Below are 19,018 nucleotides of genomic sequence, written 5' to 3'. Positions count from 1 at the left end.
AATGGGAAGCCAGTGCATAAAATAGACCTGTGAATGGGCAGCTCACACATGGCTTTATCTGAAGGATGCTTTTTCACCACCAAATAGTTTAGTGACCTGTCCTCTTCCCAGGATATAATAAATCACCCCAAGACACTCTTGGAGCCTGTAACCCTTCCAGCCCTCTCTCATCCACACACTTCCCTCCTCTGGACTCAAAAGCAATTAAATGTTAGCATGCTTTTGAAAAAATAGCATTCGGGTCCACAACACCTTGGCTTTGTAAGGTTCCCTCTTTCACAAAGAGATGAGTTGAGGGGAGAGGGATTGATTACTGGAAAGAAGAATACATCAACATTTATTTTGGGATGTAAGGGACTAAAAATATCTCTGATTCTTCTTTTTAAACATCCACACACTCTCTTTTGCTCTGAATGAGTTGGCTTTCCAAGTACATTGCTTCCTCCTTCTTCCTTTAAAGGAAAAGGCTGAAAGGAGAGATATGATTCAGCACTGGAATTTCAGTTTCCCTGCTTGTGGTGTGTGTGGGACAGATGTGCAGCAAAAACTCCACAGCTGGGACTGGATGCTTCCTCCTCTTCCTTCCTTCTCCCTCCCACTCCCTTTAGGGTTAAAGCAAAAGAAAGAACCTGAGGATACAGTCACACTCCCTCATTGGGTGGAAAAGTTGGAGTCCCACCTTGGATTGGCTGGCAGGATTTTAGAGGGAGTTGTAGACTCCAGTTAAAGGGGCATGGCTCAGGCAGGCTGTGGACAAGCACTCAAGTTGTGAATTGGAGTATTGAGAGCTACCTCCTATGCAATTTGCAAACAAAAGTCATTTAACAGACTGCTGCCAGGAGTATACACTGTAGCATTCTCCTACAGTCAGCTTCCCTGACTAAAAGACCTGACATCTTAAAATACAGAAGGGGAGAAGACCAGGGCAAAGCTTGGAATGGATCTGAGTCCAGGAATTCAAAAGGTGAGCTGTAATTTTATTCACATGTTCTGCTTTCTTTCCCCTCCCTAGCACTTACTCGCTTGCTTTTCACCCTCCTCCCTGTTCTGTGCCTGCATCTTGGTAAGTACACAAAACAGGTAACTACAGTAACGATCTGTGTTTAAGAAGAAGGTAGTGTCACCTTGATCATTTATGCTAATGCCAATAGACGTATGTGTTTACACTCTTGGGTAAAGACATGGAAACTTTCCAGTGTACATAGCCTGCCAGCTATCCTTTCCTACTCAATGTTTCTTTCATCTACCTTGCAACTAAAATATGCTGAAACTGGAGTCAGAGAAGCTACCTGCCTTATTGTCCTGTCTGTTAATTTAATACACTGACCATCTATGTTACTGTGTCACTCTTTCAAATCCCATTTCATTTAATCTTCTGTGGCTTTCCCCCCTCTCTTCTTAACCACTGCCAAAATGCTCATTCAAGAGCTGGCAGCAGCAGAAACACAAGGTAGCTTTTTTCTCTCCCTTGGGTCTCACCACTTCTTAACAGTGCTGGCCAGATGCCCTCTCAAGTGTGTGCATAAGTGTATCTAAAATTGGGAGTCACTAAGCAAAACTGAGACTAGACTTAGTTTCTCCTGCAGCTTGACAGCAGATCACTTACCTGTATACAGGATGTGACTATAAGTGCTTCTGCTCCATATACAATGCAATTTATTTCATGTCTCAGGGATGAAAAGGAAACAAAGGCATCGTTCCAATGAAAGCAGTTAAGTGACTTATTCCAAATTTGTAGGTGCTCAAATCCTACCACTAAGCCTTGAAAAAGAGTGGTCTCTGTGTCTGTTTAGCTCTGGCAGGGGCTGCAGCAGTGAAAATTTACATGAATGAGACTGACCTAAACTGGTACTTTGTGAATTTAAAAAAAAATCTTTATAAATTAAAAAAAAAAAAGAAGCTCTCTTCCTCCTCCTCCTCCTCCTTCCAGTGGGATAGCTATCCAGCAATGGAGTATTTGCCTGATAAAACATTCTGCTTATATCCATGGGGGGAAAGCTGGAGAAAAGCTTCATATCCTCTGAAAGTTATTACTTATGAACTATTTCACCTCCAGCTGCCATACTATAGGGGGGAGAGATCAATTTAGATCTTGCTCCTCAGCAGAGTAAAAATCAAGTTAAACATGTTTTGGTTTTTTTTCCCCCTGCAAGGCAGAGTTGGCTTATAGGAGGAATATTTCCCTTATTCATTTCATAATTATCTGCATTTTGTGCATGCTTGCAAAGTTCCTTCCATTCTTCTCTGAGGCTCCAGTTACATATTTTGAAAACTGTGATTTTTTTTTTCTCTCTCTCCTGTGGAAGTGGGAGGAGGAACATTTCATACACCTGGGAACTGCAGTCATTGGGAGGATTGCACATTTGAACACAATGACTTTGTATGCGTGTTGTTCCATTTCTTTGCTTGGTGTCCTGTGCAGAGGCAGCCTGTAGCTAAGGGGTCTGTGGGCTGCGGAGTTGTCTCCCTCCGTGACTTATAAAGTGAACTCAGTGCACGGTGTGGTTAGGCTTGTTCCCTCCTGTTCTGGCCTTCATAGATATGGGCCTGAGTCAAAACTTCCTGAAATCATGATTGGGGTGGGGGCGAAGGAAACAAAACCAAAAAGCCAACCAAATAAAATTGACTTATATGGGCTTTGGGTCAGGAACATAAACAGCAGACTCAAAGGAAGGAAAGTTTATAAAACAAATGTTTTTTTTATATCACATATACTCTCCAGTAAGTGTAGACAGAGAAATCTTCAGAAAATTTTTTTAAAAGAGTTGCACTATAATGAGCTAAAACAGGAAAATATGTAAATACAAGACAATTACTCCCATGTCATTTAATTGACAAAGCTAATTATGAAATCAATAAATGAAACAAGTCTAAGCTAAAGTCTGCATCACTCTAGAAAGCTCCCCTGGGTGTTTGTTGCAGATCCTGGGGGATTTCTAGCCCTCTGAATCTAGGGAAGACTCATCTTTTTATCCAGGAAGGGCCGGTTCTCTTTCACTTTCCCATTTTGTCAGAAGTGAGTCCAAATAGCTGAATATCCTCCTAACGTGCCTTCAAACGGACCATTCCTGTACTAAGCCTTCAAATAAGGGAATATGTTGCCAGGGACAGGTGTTCTTGTGGCCTTGGTTCAATATGCCTTCATGTTACTGGAAGCTGGGAAAGGAAGCCTTCCGCTTTCAAGTGAGATGAGATGCATTTTTAGGATTATGAATGAGGTTTTGTCTTTCTTTCGAGTCTCTCCCAAGGGCCCTTCGTAGCCTGAGGGCAGAAAGGGCACCTATATACCTGCTCCAGGGTGCAGGTGGAGGGGAGGCGTTTGACGAGCTGTAGTTAAAGCACCCCTGCTGTCATTGTGAAACGGGGGGGCACTGAATACACGAGACACACGAGCTGGAGCGTGCTGATTGGAATGCTCCAGCAGACTCGATGAATCAATTAATTAAGTCTACGCCAATGCGCTCTAATCAGCATGCGTCAGAACACATGCAAAAGTGCCCAGAGACCCCACGAGCCTCATAGCTTGACCATCGGCACAGCAGGCTGTCAGGCTGCATGCGCTGGTACTAGTATCTAGGAACTGCTCCTACATGGCTTGGAAGCAGATCCTGAAGACTCTTCTTAGTGTGTGAGGCAACCCCTGCTACCATAGACCAAAACCTCACCTGCCCCAACCCAAAATCCCTGCTCTCAAAACCTTTCTGCCCCTGTGTCACTGCCATACTGCACCGTCAGTTGGAGCAGTGTTGAGCTGCACCATCAGTGAGCCCGAGGACAAGAGCTGTCTCACACAGATATTGTTTCCCTTCAGTTCCTTTTCCTGGAGAGTCCAAAGTTCAGGGGTTAGGGAAGAGTTAGCATCATAACCCAGCTTTCCACTCCCTATGTTGCCAAAAGGACTCCTGAGCTCACAACACTGCTGTCTTCTGAATGCAGAGACTGGGACTAGGATAAGTCAGCGGCCAGAGCAGTGCTTCTCAACTGGGGTGCCACATCGCCCTGGGGTGCCTTCACATCCTTTCAAGGGTGCTGCGGGATGCCACGCAATGCTAGCACTGTTGGGTTTACAAACTAGAATCGCAAAATAAAGAGATTTCAAATTAGAAATCCATAGTTGTGGTCTTTCTGAGCTCTTTGGTGCAGTTGTTCTGCTGCATTACGTTTCTGTAGTCCAAAAAAGAGTGAAAACTAAGAGCTGACTCTTTCCAAGACACCCCTCAAGTCTATCCAGGGGTGCCTTGAATAGAGCTTATGATAAGGGCAAAGTCTTGACCCTTTAAACCTATGGAAAGGCCACATCTAACTGATTTGTGTTGTCTCTTCTCCCTCCCTCCAGCTTTGCTGTCCCGCTGGGACAACCATGTCAATATGAGAGTGGTGCTAGTGACATTGGTTCCTCTGACTGAATATCATACTTCAAAAGGCCTTCATTACTGTGATGTCCTTGGGCCATTGCCTAATCACAAATAATACAATCCCATGGCCTGAAATGATCTCTAGCAGAAACTTCAGAATGACAGCATCACTTGTGACATGGCGGGGGTGGGGCGTAGTTTCAGAAGTAGCTGGATCGACTAAGATTGACTTCTCTGCTGGCTGTTAAATTATGACAATATCAGTGAGGTTTTCTTATGGAAGGTCAGTGAGCAATCACTGTCTTTGACTCGTATTTCCCATGTACATTAAGACCCAAGCTGTCCTCTAGCTTTTATAATAATGCTGTCCCTGAAGAATAAAGTTCAACATAACTTTTAACCAAGGCCCTCAAGGAACTGTGTGCAGACACTCTGAATATAGCCAGTTAGTGGATGATTAAAACTGCATTTTGTTATACACTACATTTGCAAGTTCTGTTCCTCCATTCATTGGTCCAAGTCCAGTTCATGCAATTAAGTCCAGCTAATTTCGTAAAGACCCATGGAAAGCCAGCAAGATTTGGCGAGCTGAAGTCAATGGGAATTCTTCCATAATCACAAGTGGAAAGAGAATAGGCATCATAACCCAGCTTTCCACTCCCCGTGTTGCCAAAAGTAGCAACTAGGTTGTGCTTACGCAACCAAACAGCAAAGATGGAGTACAGGGTCTTCCTGGCTTCCTTAAACGGCCCGCCCTAGCGCCACCAGCAAAATGGCTCCTGCGTACAGGGGCTGCTATGGAACTGTTCATTCCAACAACTTTGTGGGAGAGGAGAAAGTCGCTTTCTTCTCTTCCTCCCACCCCTCGTATCCCTGTTCAAGGATGTAGCAAAATGAACGGCTCTCGATCCAAAGTGCTCAGGAAACTCCAAGGAAGACCATTTGACCTCAACATCAGTCCTTCATTGAGGGCTACAATGAGCCTCAATGTTCTGCTGCTGACTAAGGGCTAGATTGTGCCTCTCATGAACCTGAGTAAGAAGCAGCAGGGAATTGAACAAGTCAACTATGTCCTCTGATTCCCTGCTAGGGTAAGGTGTGCAAATAGACCTCTTCCCAGCTCATTTTTACTTTCCGGAAAAAGTAGAGGCAGCATCAGAACCCCTCCCATTTCCCACTCTTATGGAAGCTGGAGAAGCTATTCTACCTTGCAACTCGGCCTGTGGACAATATGTGCAGGAGCATAAGGGAAAGGCTTTTACCACCCCCACCCCCATCAGCCCACATGAATTGAGCATGTACCGTGGGCAACCAAGGTTCCTGAGAGAACTGATTCTTCACCAGACCCTTCTCTCCCAGAAGTTTCTCATACATGACTTGTGAATGACTAGGGGCAGTGAACCTGCAACAGAGAGGATATTTAAGGAGGGCACAAAAAATAAAAGCTGGAAAGCACTTGGAATTCAGAAACCTGTCAAAGATCTTTTCCAAAACATTAAGCTTGATATGCACATTCATTGCTGGAAGGACAAGATGTCATCTGTAAATTGGAAACTCTTTTAAACGTGTGACGAGAACTGCAAGATGCACATGCCACAATGAGATGATATTTTTTGATTGTTTGCTCCTGAACGGGCAACACGGTGCTAAATGCCCGTGTATGAAGGGAAGGCGAATTTTACTGTATGTCTGCTGTAATGGCACTGACAAGGTGTCTGCCTTGTATTGCCTGAACTGGAACCAAGAGCAACGGTTTAAAAAAATAAAAATAAAAGCTAGTTCACACTTAATGGGAAATGCAATTAGATAATAAACACAAGAAAAATAAATGTCTTGGATTAGTCTGTCTGAATAACACACGTCCAAAGACACACAGGCGTCTTTGCAGTAGACGGCTGTTTAATTTCCTGAATCATGAGAAGGGTACTTTTTCTGGGCATAGGGTGAACTACTGTCAATTTTTAATTTGCCTTGGCAGTGTTGCTCAACCAGTTTGAACAAGTCTGTGAATGCAAGTCTGGAATTCATTACGGCTTGTTGCAGGGCCCCAAACATTTGATTTTCAATCACTGTTGGGATTAATTATTGTTGATGACTTTGCCTGGTATATTATGGGATTCTTCTGAGGAAATTAAAACAGCGTGAGGAGGAAGGCATTCTGCTTGGGAATGGGTTGTTTAGATTAGACTTGAAATGGAGAATTTGAACATGAAACAGAAATAAAGCTTGATAGGTTGGCATTTTGCATTTTATTGGAAACATTTGAACATTGGAAACAAGGCATAGCATCAAGCTACATTCTCTTCCTCTTCTCACTGACCTCTCCCCCTTCACTTCCCTCTCCCACTCCCACCAAATTTAATCAATAATTTGATCTGGAAATGCAAAAAACCTTTTAAATCAAAAGATCAATGTTCAAAGCCAAGGCTAAGCATTCTCTTTGGGGTGCTGCAAACGCTGTCCATGGGTTTGTGTTGAATTTTAATATAACAATAACAATTACGTTTTGTATTTACATTTTAGCATGGATTTAATAAGTGAAAGTTGTACTTTCAAAGCCAAAATGGAGGAACAGAGATGTTACCCTAGACCAATCCACCAGCCCACTCTGTCTGGCATTTTGGGCAACTAATCTTTCAGAAAGCGGGAAAGGGGAGGAGGGAGAAACCCTCTGCGCTGCAGTTATCAGTAATTGCACCCAGGAAGTGGCCTATGATTTGATCATTTACATCAATGCATTAGCATTCAGAAACAAATGGAAGCTGAACTTGATTAGGAACTGTAGAACCTGCTCCACTGGGGTCATAACTCAATGTCGAGAGCCTTCTAAAACTGGGTCTCAGCATTGGACTATCCTACCTTTAAAAGACCTCCAGGAGTTTCAAGTCTAAATCCAAGCCTAAAGGGAAATCTTTCCCTTTGTTTATTCTGATTGATTGTTTTCTAAGACTCCTTGCAGAGCCATATATACTTGCAGAGGATATGTCACAGAGCCAGACATTGATAGCTCTAGGAATGACAGAGAGCTTTCACCAGAAATGTATCTTTCACAGACCTGCAATTTATTTAGTATCTGCCAAACTGGTAGACTGGCCAAATCCAAGGAATGGGTTTCACAACAAATTTAAGCATGACATAATAATGCACATTAAATATGATTTGTAGTAGCTTACATGCGCATGCAAAACCATCTGATTAATTCTCAACGGGTACAATTACTGCTAGCAAACATTGAGTTCCACGACAAAAAAATAAAAGCAGTTCTTCTTCATTGAGTAAGCTGAAATTAGTCTAGCAAGATACTGAGAAGACAAAGGTGGATCTCGTCTGGGTAGTTCCAATGAGTATTGAATAGTTGAGTCAGTTATTACTGCAGACTCGTGACCCACATGTAGTCCTACTTAAACAATGGTCCATAATCTGTATGACTCTAAATATTTAGCCAAATATGATCACCATCCCTAGACTGGAGTGGGATAACTAAGGTGTGCTGGCAGCCATTGGCCTGCAAAGGGGAATGGACACCTTGCCATAAACACTTGTCTCTACTAACGTGTGTTTTTTAGGTGCTAACTTAAGTAGTGACTAACATGCATCACTGTGGGCATGTCTACATGTACGCATTTAATGCACAATACAAGTGTGCACTGTGCACATGTAGACATGCGCCTATACTGTGCAGTAAATATAGTGGCTTATGCCTAGTAAGCGTTATGCAGGTATCAAGTTTACGCCCAATTATTAACTGTGCAGGAACACATGTGTAGATGCCTTACTGCACAGTAACACTATGTGTGTGTTTAATGGCTTTGGACTGTGTGTGTGGACTGTGGAATTAGCAGGAATAGCCTGACATCTATATGTGTAGGCATTAATATTAACACTGTGTGTGGGCTGCCTTAGGACTAACTTTAGTCCCAAGTCAGTCCACACACAGTGTTAATACGCTTTAATGCCTGCACATGTAGATGCCAGCCTATTCCCGCTTACTGCACAGTAACTTACTGCACAATAAATTTAAGCCCATACAAATGCACGTGTAGACATGCCCTGTGAGTAGTTCACTTGGCAGAGCATGTGAATGAAAGTTTGTGTTTTTTAGCTCCATTGCTGCTTTGAGCTACATTCAATTGCATAGGTTACAATACTGGCCCTTTAAAATTCTTCCTGTCCTTCAGGAAAGTAGCTTGGGGGAGGGGGGTTATTAATAGGAAATAACTGTTTATTTGAATTCATTCTGCAGGACGAGGGATTTCGATGTGCCGAGAGCGTAGCTATTGTTTCATTTAAAAAGAGATGATGAGGGAAGACTTCAGTGGAGCTTCCTTGGAAATATTTAACCCTAGTGCAAAAAGTTAGCTGCTTTCATACTCCCAATACTGATTTCCCTGCATTCCCACCAACCTGCCCTCTGCTCACTCTTCAGTCCTTTATAGATTGTGGTGATCAGCATTCTTCACCCTCATTCAAGTTAAGGGCCCTCCCCTCTCCAGCATACATCTTTGCGGTCACCTACCCTTTCCTTTATATATACATACACACACACACACAGTCCAAGCCTGGCTACACTTCACAATGTGGGGAGCCTATCAAAGTGGGGAGCAAAGCAAACGTCTCTATATACACTTTTTCTCAGCAGGCAACTTGCATTAATAGCAGTTTTAAGTCCCCAAAATTGCTGGCAGGTGAGTTCCGATAAACTGTGAGTTCTTTGCTCCCTATAAAAAGGGTCTCTGTTAGCTAAAAAAATAATGCTTTGAATGAGTCAGAGACAAGGAAACGAATAGCCCATTTTCTTCCATCTCTCTGGATATAAATGATCATATAACACGGCTGTTTATTGACTGTACATAATCTACTTCCTAGAAATACATTTGCCATCAGTGAACCCTGGGAAAGCATGTCTAATGGTCACCTTCAGTTAAAGTTATGTAGAAATCAAAATATTGGGACATTATCTTGAGTAAAGAGAGCTGATGAGCTGTTAGCAAGAAAATGAGCTCCTCTGAGAAACGAGACCTACACTAATAGGATCCAGAACTTGACATCAGAAGAAAATCCCCTTACTCGGTTCTTATTTCAAAGTTTCACTCTGAAATGTGCATGCCTTTTGCCATGGTTTAGAGAGCCCAACATTGTGTGATTGTACTCAAATGAAACCACATGGTTTTGATATTGGAAATGCCAAGAAAATGATTGCTGTTAACTGTGAGACATAATTGTGCATGTTTATATTAAAAGATCTCCATACCTGGGTCTGCACCGTGGGATTGAGGTTTGATTGCGAGGAAGGAGGACTGAAGAGGATGCCCTCTCATTCAAAACTGTTCAGAATGGCTTCTGATAAGCTGTGAGAGCCAGGTTCTGCACCTCTATCAAACATGCCTATAAATGTGATAGTTGAATGGGGCTTGGTGACTGTGACTACTTAAACTTGTAATCCTACACACACGTCACGTGAGCAATGTGACTGGCTTCAGTAGCTGTTCTGGGTAAAGGCCTTGCAGTATTACGTCTTAAAAGTAAGCCTAGAGGAGTCTATAACCTCGGTAGGGATTCCATTTTAAAAGGTGTAAACTGGTTCTCATTGACAGGGGGTATTGGATTACAGCATTGGACCTCTTCAGGTATGTTGCTCTGGGGCCTAGCGATCCTCTGGTGCACACCAAGTAGCGGAAGGATTCTAATGGGGTCTACAACGATGTGTCAGTTGAAAAGCTTCCTCCCCTGTACCGGGCTGTCCAAAAGTCACGTAATGGCAGTTTTTAGTCCCTTTTTTCAGTCTTTTCACAGCCTTGCAAGTACCAGCAAGTCTGTCCCTGTTGAAAACCCAAGGGAGAGCGCCAAGGTCATCCTGACCTTCTGAAGGCTTCCCAAAGAAAGGGGAGGAGGAATGAACATAAATAACACGTCCATAGAGAGCTGCTTCTTTTAGTAGTCGTGGCCTAACACAAGTGCTCTTACATGCAGAGACGCTAGCCAGGACAGAAGCAGAATAACCCGACCCAGCAGAAGAATGGTCCGAAAGGGATGTCCGTTGCTTTGACGTCTCTGTGGACGCAATCTCACCCTTGCTAAATTAAAGCTCGTGGCAAAACTTCAGTGGAAGTGGTGGCAAGTTCTACATTGCCCTTCCAGAAAATGTATTGGCACTGGTACTTACTACAGCTGTGGGTTAAGGTCTTTCAGGGACTGCCCAAGCATAAGCCCTGATAACATGCTCCTGACATGGAACAGCCAGTGAGGAAAGAGACTGCAACCTTCTTATCTCAATAAGTGTATAGATGAGTGGGATTAATTTAAATGTTCATGCCACTGGCTCTGTATCATTTCTGCAGAATTTAGCTGATGGGGTAGCTTTAAAATACCATGCATATATTGAAATACAGCGTCCCTCTCCACCTCAGGACAAACTCTAAAAACATTGGAGGGGATCATAGTTGCCTCATATCTCTGCACAGCACCAGGGCTGGTTGATGCAGGGAAGCATATTCTACTTTACCCTGTGCCATCTTCCTTGGATCTGTGTCCCTAAACTGTAAAAATCTGTTACTTTAGAGAACGAATGTTCCCCCTTAGGGTTACCCAGCTACAAGCTGGAACTGCAAACCTGCAGTGTGGGAATATTTGAGTGTGGGGGGGAAAAAAAATATTAATCAACCCAATCCATTGTTTGCAGGTGTATAAGATCATTAGCTTTTCTCTTCTAGAGTCCCTTTTACTTAAGTTACATTTATACATGTGCCTGATGTTCACATGCCTTAAACCTTTTTGATCTACATTCAAAGTTGCTATGCAACTTGATACAAGACAGTCCTAGGGCGGTGCAGGTTTGGAAGGAGTTATACTGTTATGGATAGGAACAGAAAAGAGTGGACACGTTCTTGTGAGCTGAGTAGCCATCTCCGCTTCTCTCGATTATCCTTGGCTGAAGGTCCGGTCTGGTCTGGTCACTTATTTTTTGCCGGTGAGGGGGCTAAGATGATGGACATATGGTAACTTTCACACATGTTGGGTGACAGCTCTCTCCTCCCAAGAGGGGTTAGGGTCCTTGGGCCCTCACATACTTGGCTCCTCTGGGTCTGGTTATCTAGTAAACAGGGACATCGTGCTTATCTGCCTAAAATGCTAGAAACTTGGGGGGGGTTCCACTACAGGATGGGCTTACCGTGTTGTTATCAGTGGTAGAGGCCCTGGCTTTTAGTGATAAAGGTCCCTGGGTCAAACTTCTCTACACACCAAAACAAGGGATTCTTATACTATCAACTTCTCACTTTCAAGTAGTCACCTGCAGAGACAGGCATTTGGGGGATTTAAAGCATCTGCCCTTAGCCTGTATCTGTAAACTGATGACCTGAGACTGCAGTCTTGTGTCTAACTTCAGTGAGTTCAGCAAGGATTGTGCATCTGGACCTGTGATGTTTGTGAATAACTTCATCCTTGGATAGAAGGTGTTGCAGAACTGCAAAATACTCTTCCATAATGATAACAGCAACAATTCAGGTATTTCTTTTTCCAGCTGGGAGCATACGGGCATCTTTAACAGAAGTGTTAAAAACTAGTAAATGAAACAACCAAACCATTTGCAACTTCCAAAGATGTATGTACTTTGAATTTGGGTGAGTGGGTTTTTCTACTCCAAATAACTCACTCCACACACCTCCTTGTGCTGCAAGTTGGGAGGTGGGGGCTTGTCTGTGTTTAAAATGCAGATAGAGATTTCAAAGCTCAGATTTCAGGCTAGTGGAAAAATCTGTTCGCCTTACTTTGAAACTCTGTCCTTTCCTTATCATTAATTCACACATTGTTGCTGGAGAAAGGAATCCTGCCAAGTATGTGCTCTTGGACGAGCAAGATATTTGCAGTCTCTAGTTTTATTATATCTTTGTCATGCTGGAGGTTGAAATTTGGCAGCTCAGCTGAAATAGCTTCCTCAGATATCAGTGCCTTTCCCTGTGCTATTGCCAGAGAAAAAGGCGGTATTTCTATGGTAAACTCCCCACAAATAGAAATACAATTCCAGTGTTCCAGCTGACACCACATTATTCAATGCCTTTGCTTCACATTCAAATCTCTCCTAGTTCATTGGATTTGTTAATTTAGATTTTTATGAGTGACTTTTCCTATGAGCTTGGTAATTTGATTCTTTGAGCCTGACCACAAATTTCTTTGAGATAATGTTTATAATACGGTGCACTTTGCACCCAAAGAAATATCAATAGTCCTTTGTTCCGAGAGAGCTATCCCGGTAATGTCATTATTGATAAATCTCACTTCCACTTCAGGAAGGAGCCTGGACTGACAGCCCTGGATGATAAGTACCTGTGTTTATTTGCCAAGATCCTCTGCATTAGTTTGCTACCAAATCTAAACATAAGTAGAAGTTATAATCAGTCTCTCAAGACATGGTGGGGTATATGGGTTGTGCATGCTTTTTTGTGGGAACAGAACGGTGAATTCCAAGTGGGACATAGATATACCTGCAGGCCAGTAAATGTACTTCCCTAATGTACTGGTGAGACTGGTCAATGAAAGCTGCTTTCAAAAGCTAACAAAACTGTGATTCGAAACTGCCTCTCTTGTTAACTAATCTGAACTGTCCAGGCAAAGCAGTGTCCAAGCAGTGCAGCTACTTTGTGCAACAGCTTACTGGGGTAACTGCCAGGGCATTGTTTCTAGTATGTACCCTGAGTACATTTGCAGGTATTTCTGGAACTTCAGAAAATCAACACATGCTATATAATGAAGGCACTTTTTATACAAGGTTAATCTGCACATGTTTCAAGTCTACAGGACTCCCTGATGGTACTACACCATTCCTTCAACACCAGAGAAAACATACATTTCCTGGCCTGAACTGATCCCATTTTTTTTAATTGGTGTCAACTTACGTGCATGTATGGCAGTGGGTTTTGCAGTCCCACCAAGACGGACACAACTCAATGACCAAACCCGCTGAAGTCCAGGGGGAAGTTTTGTCATAGCTTTCAATGCAAAACATAGCCTGCAAGCATACAGTACATGACACACACAGTACAGCTCTGTCTGTCTGCGCTGCCTGCTGAACATGAGCAAAACATTTTCTTCATTTAATGACCAAGGAGAAAAACCAGAAAAGCCTTTTTTGTATGCAAGGAATGATGAGCAGTACTTCCAGAATGCAAAATGAACCCAAGCAAAATTAAAGCTGCCTCAAGTTAAATCCCCTTCTCTTGACATATGTATAATATTAATTTATACCACCCGTGGTATATGTTTGTTACAGAGCTAAAGGAGATCCTGAAAGAATCTGTCTAGTGCACTTTTAGAATTAGCTTAAAATAATAAGGAGAAGAGGAATTGAAGCTTGAGTTTTTAAGCATATTCATAGTCAGGTATACACTTAGGCAGTGAACTATTAGCTCTGTGTTTATCAACTATAAGCCAGCTGAGGATCTGGCTTATGGTTCATAGGCAAAACATGCCAAAGTTGATGTGTAGTAATCCATCTGCTCTTTATGCTCCCTGTCACTTTTTAATCATCATTAATGATGTCAAATGATCAGGCGAGGCAATCCTGTCTGCTATGAAAACACATGGGATCGGTGCAGATTTGGCCAGTAGTTTCTGAACAACAAATCCATAAGAAGAGGATGTGGAATTTTCCAGCTTGAAAATGCTGCCTTTGTTTTGTGTGTGTATGTGTGGGTTTTTTTGAGAAGCAGTTTTAATCAGCTGCAGGTGGTCTTTCTTCAAGGAGTTTATGAAAGGGTTTAGACAGGAAAACAATGTGGAAAGATGCTGGAAGAAATGATTCCCAAGACCTAAATCTGAATTCATCATACCTAAGGCCACGCTCCTAAAATAATTGCTTCCTTCTGCCTATGGGTGGATTGATTAGGGGATTTGTCTTCTGCATGTGTATTGTGGGAGGGGGTGTGATTAAACAGGCTCTGGTTAAAGTTGTCCAATACCATCCATCATAAGACTCTGGGTTCAGTTGCTCAAAATGTTACCAACTTAATTGTCTAGGCCTGAATTATTCTTGGTGATTTGGCAAAAATCCTGGAGTGCAAAATATATAAGGATTTTTAATGCATATGCAGAATGGGGCCAAATTAAGTTTTCACAAGTACCTTTATAAGTCTACCATTGCTTATGTACTGAGAGCTTGGCTCTATCAACTTTACTGTTCCTTTAATACACTTACGGTGTGTAACTCTGTAGCATTATTTGAAAATCCCTTTACAAAGCTGTCCTACCTGTTCAATATTAAATCTGGTACCTTTTGGTAACAGGCCCGGTAATAGGTAGAGATGACTTTTTCCTGTTCGGAGAATATGAGGAATCTTCTCCTTTCATAAATAACCAGTACAATCAGACAGACTTCCAGTTAACTGTGTTTCTGCTCAAAGCTCATCAGAACAAAGTTTAGATGCATTTTACTTCCTATTTGAACTACCTTTTGAGAAGACTGGCAATTTGGCTGAACATAACAATGAGGAAAGAGCCTCAGTGTTATGGTAACCCAGCTGTATTGCTGGAAATCTGTTCAGTTCCTGGCTCTGTTACAGATTTCCTGTGACCTTGGATGCGTCTCATCGGGCTAGGATTTTCAAATATTCTTCTCCCACAGCTAGGGCCAGAATTTAGGTGCCTTAAATGTGAGCTAGATAACTGTTAGATTTTAATGTCCTCAGCACCCCTTATTGTGATATTTGCAGCCAGATTGGCAGTCTTCAATTAAAGCAGAAAATCTGATCACTTATTTAGGCCCTTTAAGTAGAAGATATGGAAAGTCCCTGAAAATCTGCCTCAGCTGTGAATGCTGAGTCTTTTTTGGAAATCCTAGGTTTACCCATACTATGCCCCACTTTGTTGTCTGTAAAGTGTAGATAAGTGCCCCTACCTCCTAAGTGTCAGGTATCCAGATTGCTTTTTCTCTAGACAAATATGGCTACAATCTGGGTTCATGGTAGAGGTGATATCTTTTATTAGACCAACAAGATTTTTGCAAAAAAAAAATTCTTTAATTGCAAGCTTTTGGGCACAAACACCTTTCATCAGGCATTGGAGAAAAGGTTGTAAAAATTCTCCTGGGTAGAAGTGAAAGCTGAAATATCATAGGATATATATCCTGTGAAAAATGAACTTTCATTTCTACCCAGGAGAATTTTTACAACCTTTTCTCCAATGAATGAGATATATATCCCATATAATACAATATATAGAGAGATGTCAACGCTGAGCAGCCTAGGAAATGGCACAGCAAGGGAACCCAAATTCTGGGAGAGGCACTTCCTGTGTGTATTTGCCTCTGCCTAGAATTGGGAATGACAGAAGTGAATAAGACAACTTCATATTTTTATTTTGGATTTGTTCTTAGTTCGGGGGGCTAGGGGAAAAGACCTGCTGGCCTGTTTCTACATTATCTAGAAGTAGATTGAGTCACACATCCTCAGTTGAAATGCAAAGGATACCTCACAGTACATTCATAGTAAGATATACAATGGTATACTGTTAGTATCCCTCCCCCTCCCCCCCGGCTGTCAACTTCTAGTTAACTGTAGGAGAGGCACTATGATTTAGTTATGCAACCAGGCCCAGCCAGTACAGCAATGCCTTGACTTGTTCTGAATCTAAAGTAAATCCGGTAACATATACATAGGGTGACCATTTGGGACAATGTGACATCTGGGACACCACCCCACTGCCACCGACCCATAATGACCCATTGTTCTTGACTTCACAGGTGTTATCAATCTCTTGTGATGTAACAATCAGTGTTAATGGTCATTCCACTAGTTAAGCTAACCTATTTCAGGGCAATTTTGCTGTCTGCTGGGGCTCCCTATTTCACAGCTCCTGCTGCTTTGCCTCCGCAACCCATGCCCAGGACGCTCATTTGAATTTTCCCTGGGCAGCAGGGACCACCCTACAATATCCAGGACTGTGCTGGCCAATCCAGAGCGTAGGGCCACCCTGCGTGTACACAATAGCCTCATTCTATATGTGGCCTTAATCCTGGCAATTGCTCGTGCAGTTCTGAATGTAAGTGAATGCAATGTGCTTTGTTTTAAAAGTTTATCGGCTTCAGAGGACATCGGTTACAATGGCAGAAGGACACTCTAGTCTAGGCAGAACTTAAGTGGGTGGCATAAATGAGATCTGAGGAGCTGCTTTGGATGCAGATGCATATAACTGCTGGCTATCAACAGAAACTAGCAGCGAAGCTTCCCTCCATCTTCACCCATAATAAGACTGTGCCACCTGAACAAAAAGAGAAAATGCACGTATGAACTCTGTCCTAGAATGTCTCACAAAGTTTGGAAGTGAAAGCGAGAGTGTTTCAGTAGTTTCCATGGGTTGGTCATATTCCTACCCAGAGAAGTGGTAAATACTCCTGAGGATTAAGGAACTGAATGCCATGGCAAGAAGACCCCTCTTCTTTTAGAAATTAGCAGAACTTTTATTCTCCCAAGTAGATGGAGTGGTTCACTGGAAAAGTAAAGGGAATGAAGCTGTATATTCTTCACACCTCAATCGCTTGGTGTTTCTACCAACAGGAATAGATTTCCGGAAGCCTTCCCAATAGTAACCGATGCCGTGCACAAGCCACCTGGCAACTGGCTGTGGTCAGATCATTGGATAGGTCATGCTTGGGAATCTCTCTCTCCTTGTGGTTAACAATTTAAAAGAAGTTAAGGAGGGGTTTATCTGGAGAAGGCACCACTCTAATTTCTGTAGATATTTGAATACAGAATACACCTGTGGTTTCACCTACATAGATCACAGAGCTCCCAGAGCAATGCCTATAACAAACCAAAGAAAACGCAGACTATTTAGCATTGCTGGGCCTACCAGATGCAATGAAAAAGGCAATTTGTGTGCCAAGCGTTGTTTTATCCCTCCCCTCAGCAGACACTGTGCCTCTTGGATTTATTAATCTTTTGCTGTGGAGCTTGGCTTTGTTTTCTAACTCAGCCCATGTAGTGCTAATTTACTACAGCTTATTACGTTATATCATTGTTGGGTTGTTTTGGTTTTGTTTTGGGTTGGGTTTTTTTTTTTTGGGAGGGGGGTTTCTTGCAGGAAGGTAAGAGCAATGCTATGACAAATACTTCCATTTCCTCTCAGTTTTGTAAGCGCTTCCTACCCGCCCTGCTGGGAGCAGAAGTCTATTAAGGCACCTTGCAGAGCAGGTAATCCTTTTCTTATTGACTCCAGCTCAATAGCACATTCAGATAAACAACAAACCCCAGGTATGTAATTAAACTCCTTTTTATGCTGTACAAAACAACCCAAACCATTTAAAGGACACATGCATAACTTCTTTTAGGGGTTTTTTTTTCCTCGCCAAGAGAGTCGATTTAGAGTTAGAAATGTGAAGTGCTCTGTGGCTGGGAGACCCACCCATGCATTCAGGCTCTGCCTTAACTGTATTTAGCCGCCTCAGCTGGAAACTTCCTAAACTGAAACATCTTATTTGAGAGGAAGAAGGAAAAGTTTCTACCCCTTATTCCAAGAGGTTAGGACTAATCATGTTTTTGGTTGAATGTGGCTTCAACTTCCTCAATCTGCTTTTTATAAAGAGAGCTAAAAATGATGTCTAATCTTTATTGTAAAGGACAAGGATCTAACAGCAGTCTACATGTAGAAAGACTATTTGGAAATAGATTTAAAGTGATGCTTTCCTGTGCTGTCTTCCCTGCCCGAGCTTGAAAATCGGAGCTGAGTTGGTTATGAGGCTGCTTACTGACTGGGCATTTGCTGTTTCGGTGCAGGACTAAATAAAACAAGCAGTAGTTCATTCCAGAATGAAAAGCCTTCATTTAAATGACTGGGAGAAGGCTGTAAGAATCAATATTTCTGGAGCTAGAGCTTCAGAGATCTATAGATAGACTTTCCTAAAAAGACTTGACTAACTCAAGGGTAGGAGTTTAATTGATTTGTTATTTGTAGAGGTATTTTCCACATGGAAGATAAGGACTCCTGAAAGTCCAAGTGGTAAGGGGGCTTTTGGCCTAATACTTTCAATAGCCTATACTCATGGCCTGGCAAGAAACCTGGGTGCAATTTTTTGGCATGTTTTTGACTTGCTGTCTGAGACTTCACAAGCAAAGTCCTGCCCTTAGGAAGGACTAATCCCATGCACCAGTACAACCTGGGGACTGACTGGGCTCTGCAGAAAAGAGCTTGGGGATGACAGAGGTCAACAAAGTGAACATGGGGCAACAGTGTGCCCTTCTTGCTAAGAAGGCTAGCGGCATACTGGGCTGCATTAGTAAGTGTGTTGCCAGCAGATTGAGGGAAATGATTATTCCCCTCTATTCGGGACTGGTGAGCCTATATCTGGAGTATTGTGTTCAGTTTTGGGTTCCCCTAGTACAGATGTGGACAAATTGGAGAGAGTCCAGTGGAGGGCAATAAAAATGGTTCATGGGCTGGGACACATGACTTCTGAGGGAACTGGACTTATTTAGTCTACAGAAGAGAAGACAGAGGGGATTTAATAGTGGGTTTTAACTCTGAAGGAGGGTACAAAAGAGGATGGAGCTAGGCTGTTCTGAGTGGTGGCAGATGACTGAACAAGGAGCAATGGGCTCAAGTTGCAGCAAGGGAAGGTTATGTTAGTTTCATAGTTTCTAGGGTCGGAAGGGACCTGAGCAGATCATCTAGTCCGA

At 42.6% G+C, this 19,018-nt stretch overlaps 1 protein-coding gene across 2 annotated transcripts in view; it reads left to right on the top strand.

Moving 5' to 3' along the window:
* Positions 1-729: 729 nt before the first annotated feature.
* The window catches only part of LMCD1 (LIM and cysteine rich domains 1), a 66,217-nt gene continuing 47,928 nt past the window's right edge, over positions 730-19,018 (top strand). For both annotated transcript variants that reach the window (XM_019536593.1, XM_019536592.1), the window contains exon 1: positions 730-964. In XM_019536593.1, coding sequence (XP_019392138.1) covers positions 938-964 — 27 coding nt within the window. In that variant the 5' untranslated portion in view covers positions 730-937. The remainder of the gene's footprint in view (positions 965-19,018) is intronic.

This window comes from Crocodylus porosus, unplaced genomic scaffold (genome assembly GCF_001723895.1).
Source record: "Crocodylus porosus isolate Cpor-Errol unplaced genomic scaffold, CroPor_comp1, whole genome shotgun sequence".
NCBI classification, from domain to species: Eukaryota; Metazoa; Chordata; order Crocodylia; family Crocodylidae; genus Crocodylus; species Crocodylus porosus.
The sequence above is the reverse complement of the archived record's forward strand: the minus strand, read 5'-3'. Positions and strand labels throughout refer to the sequence as shown.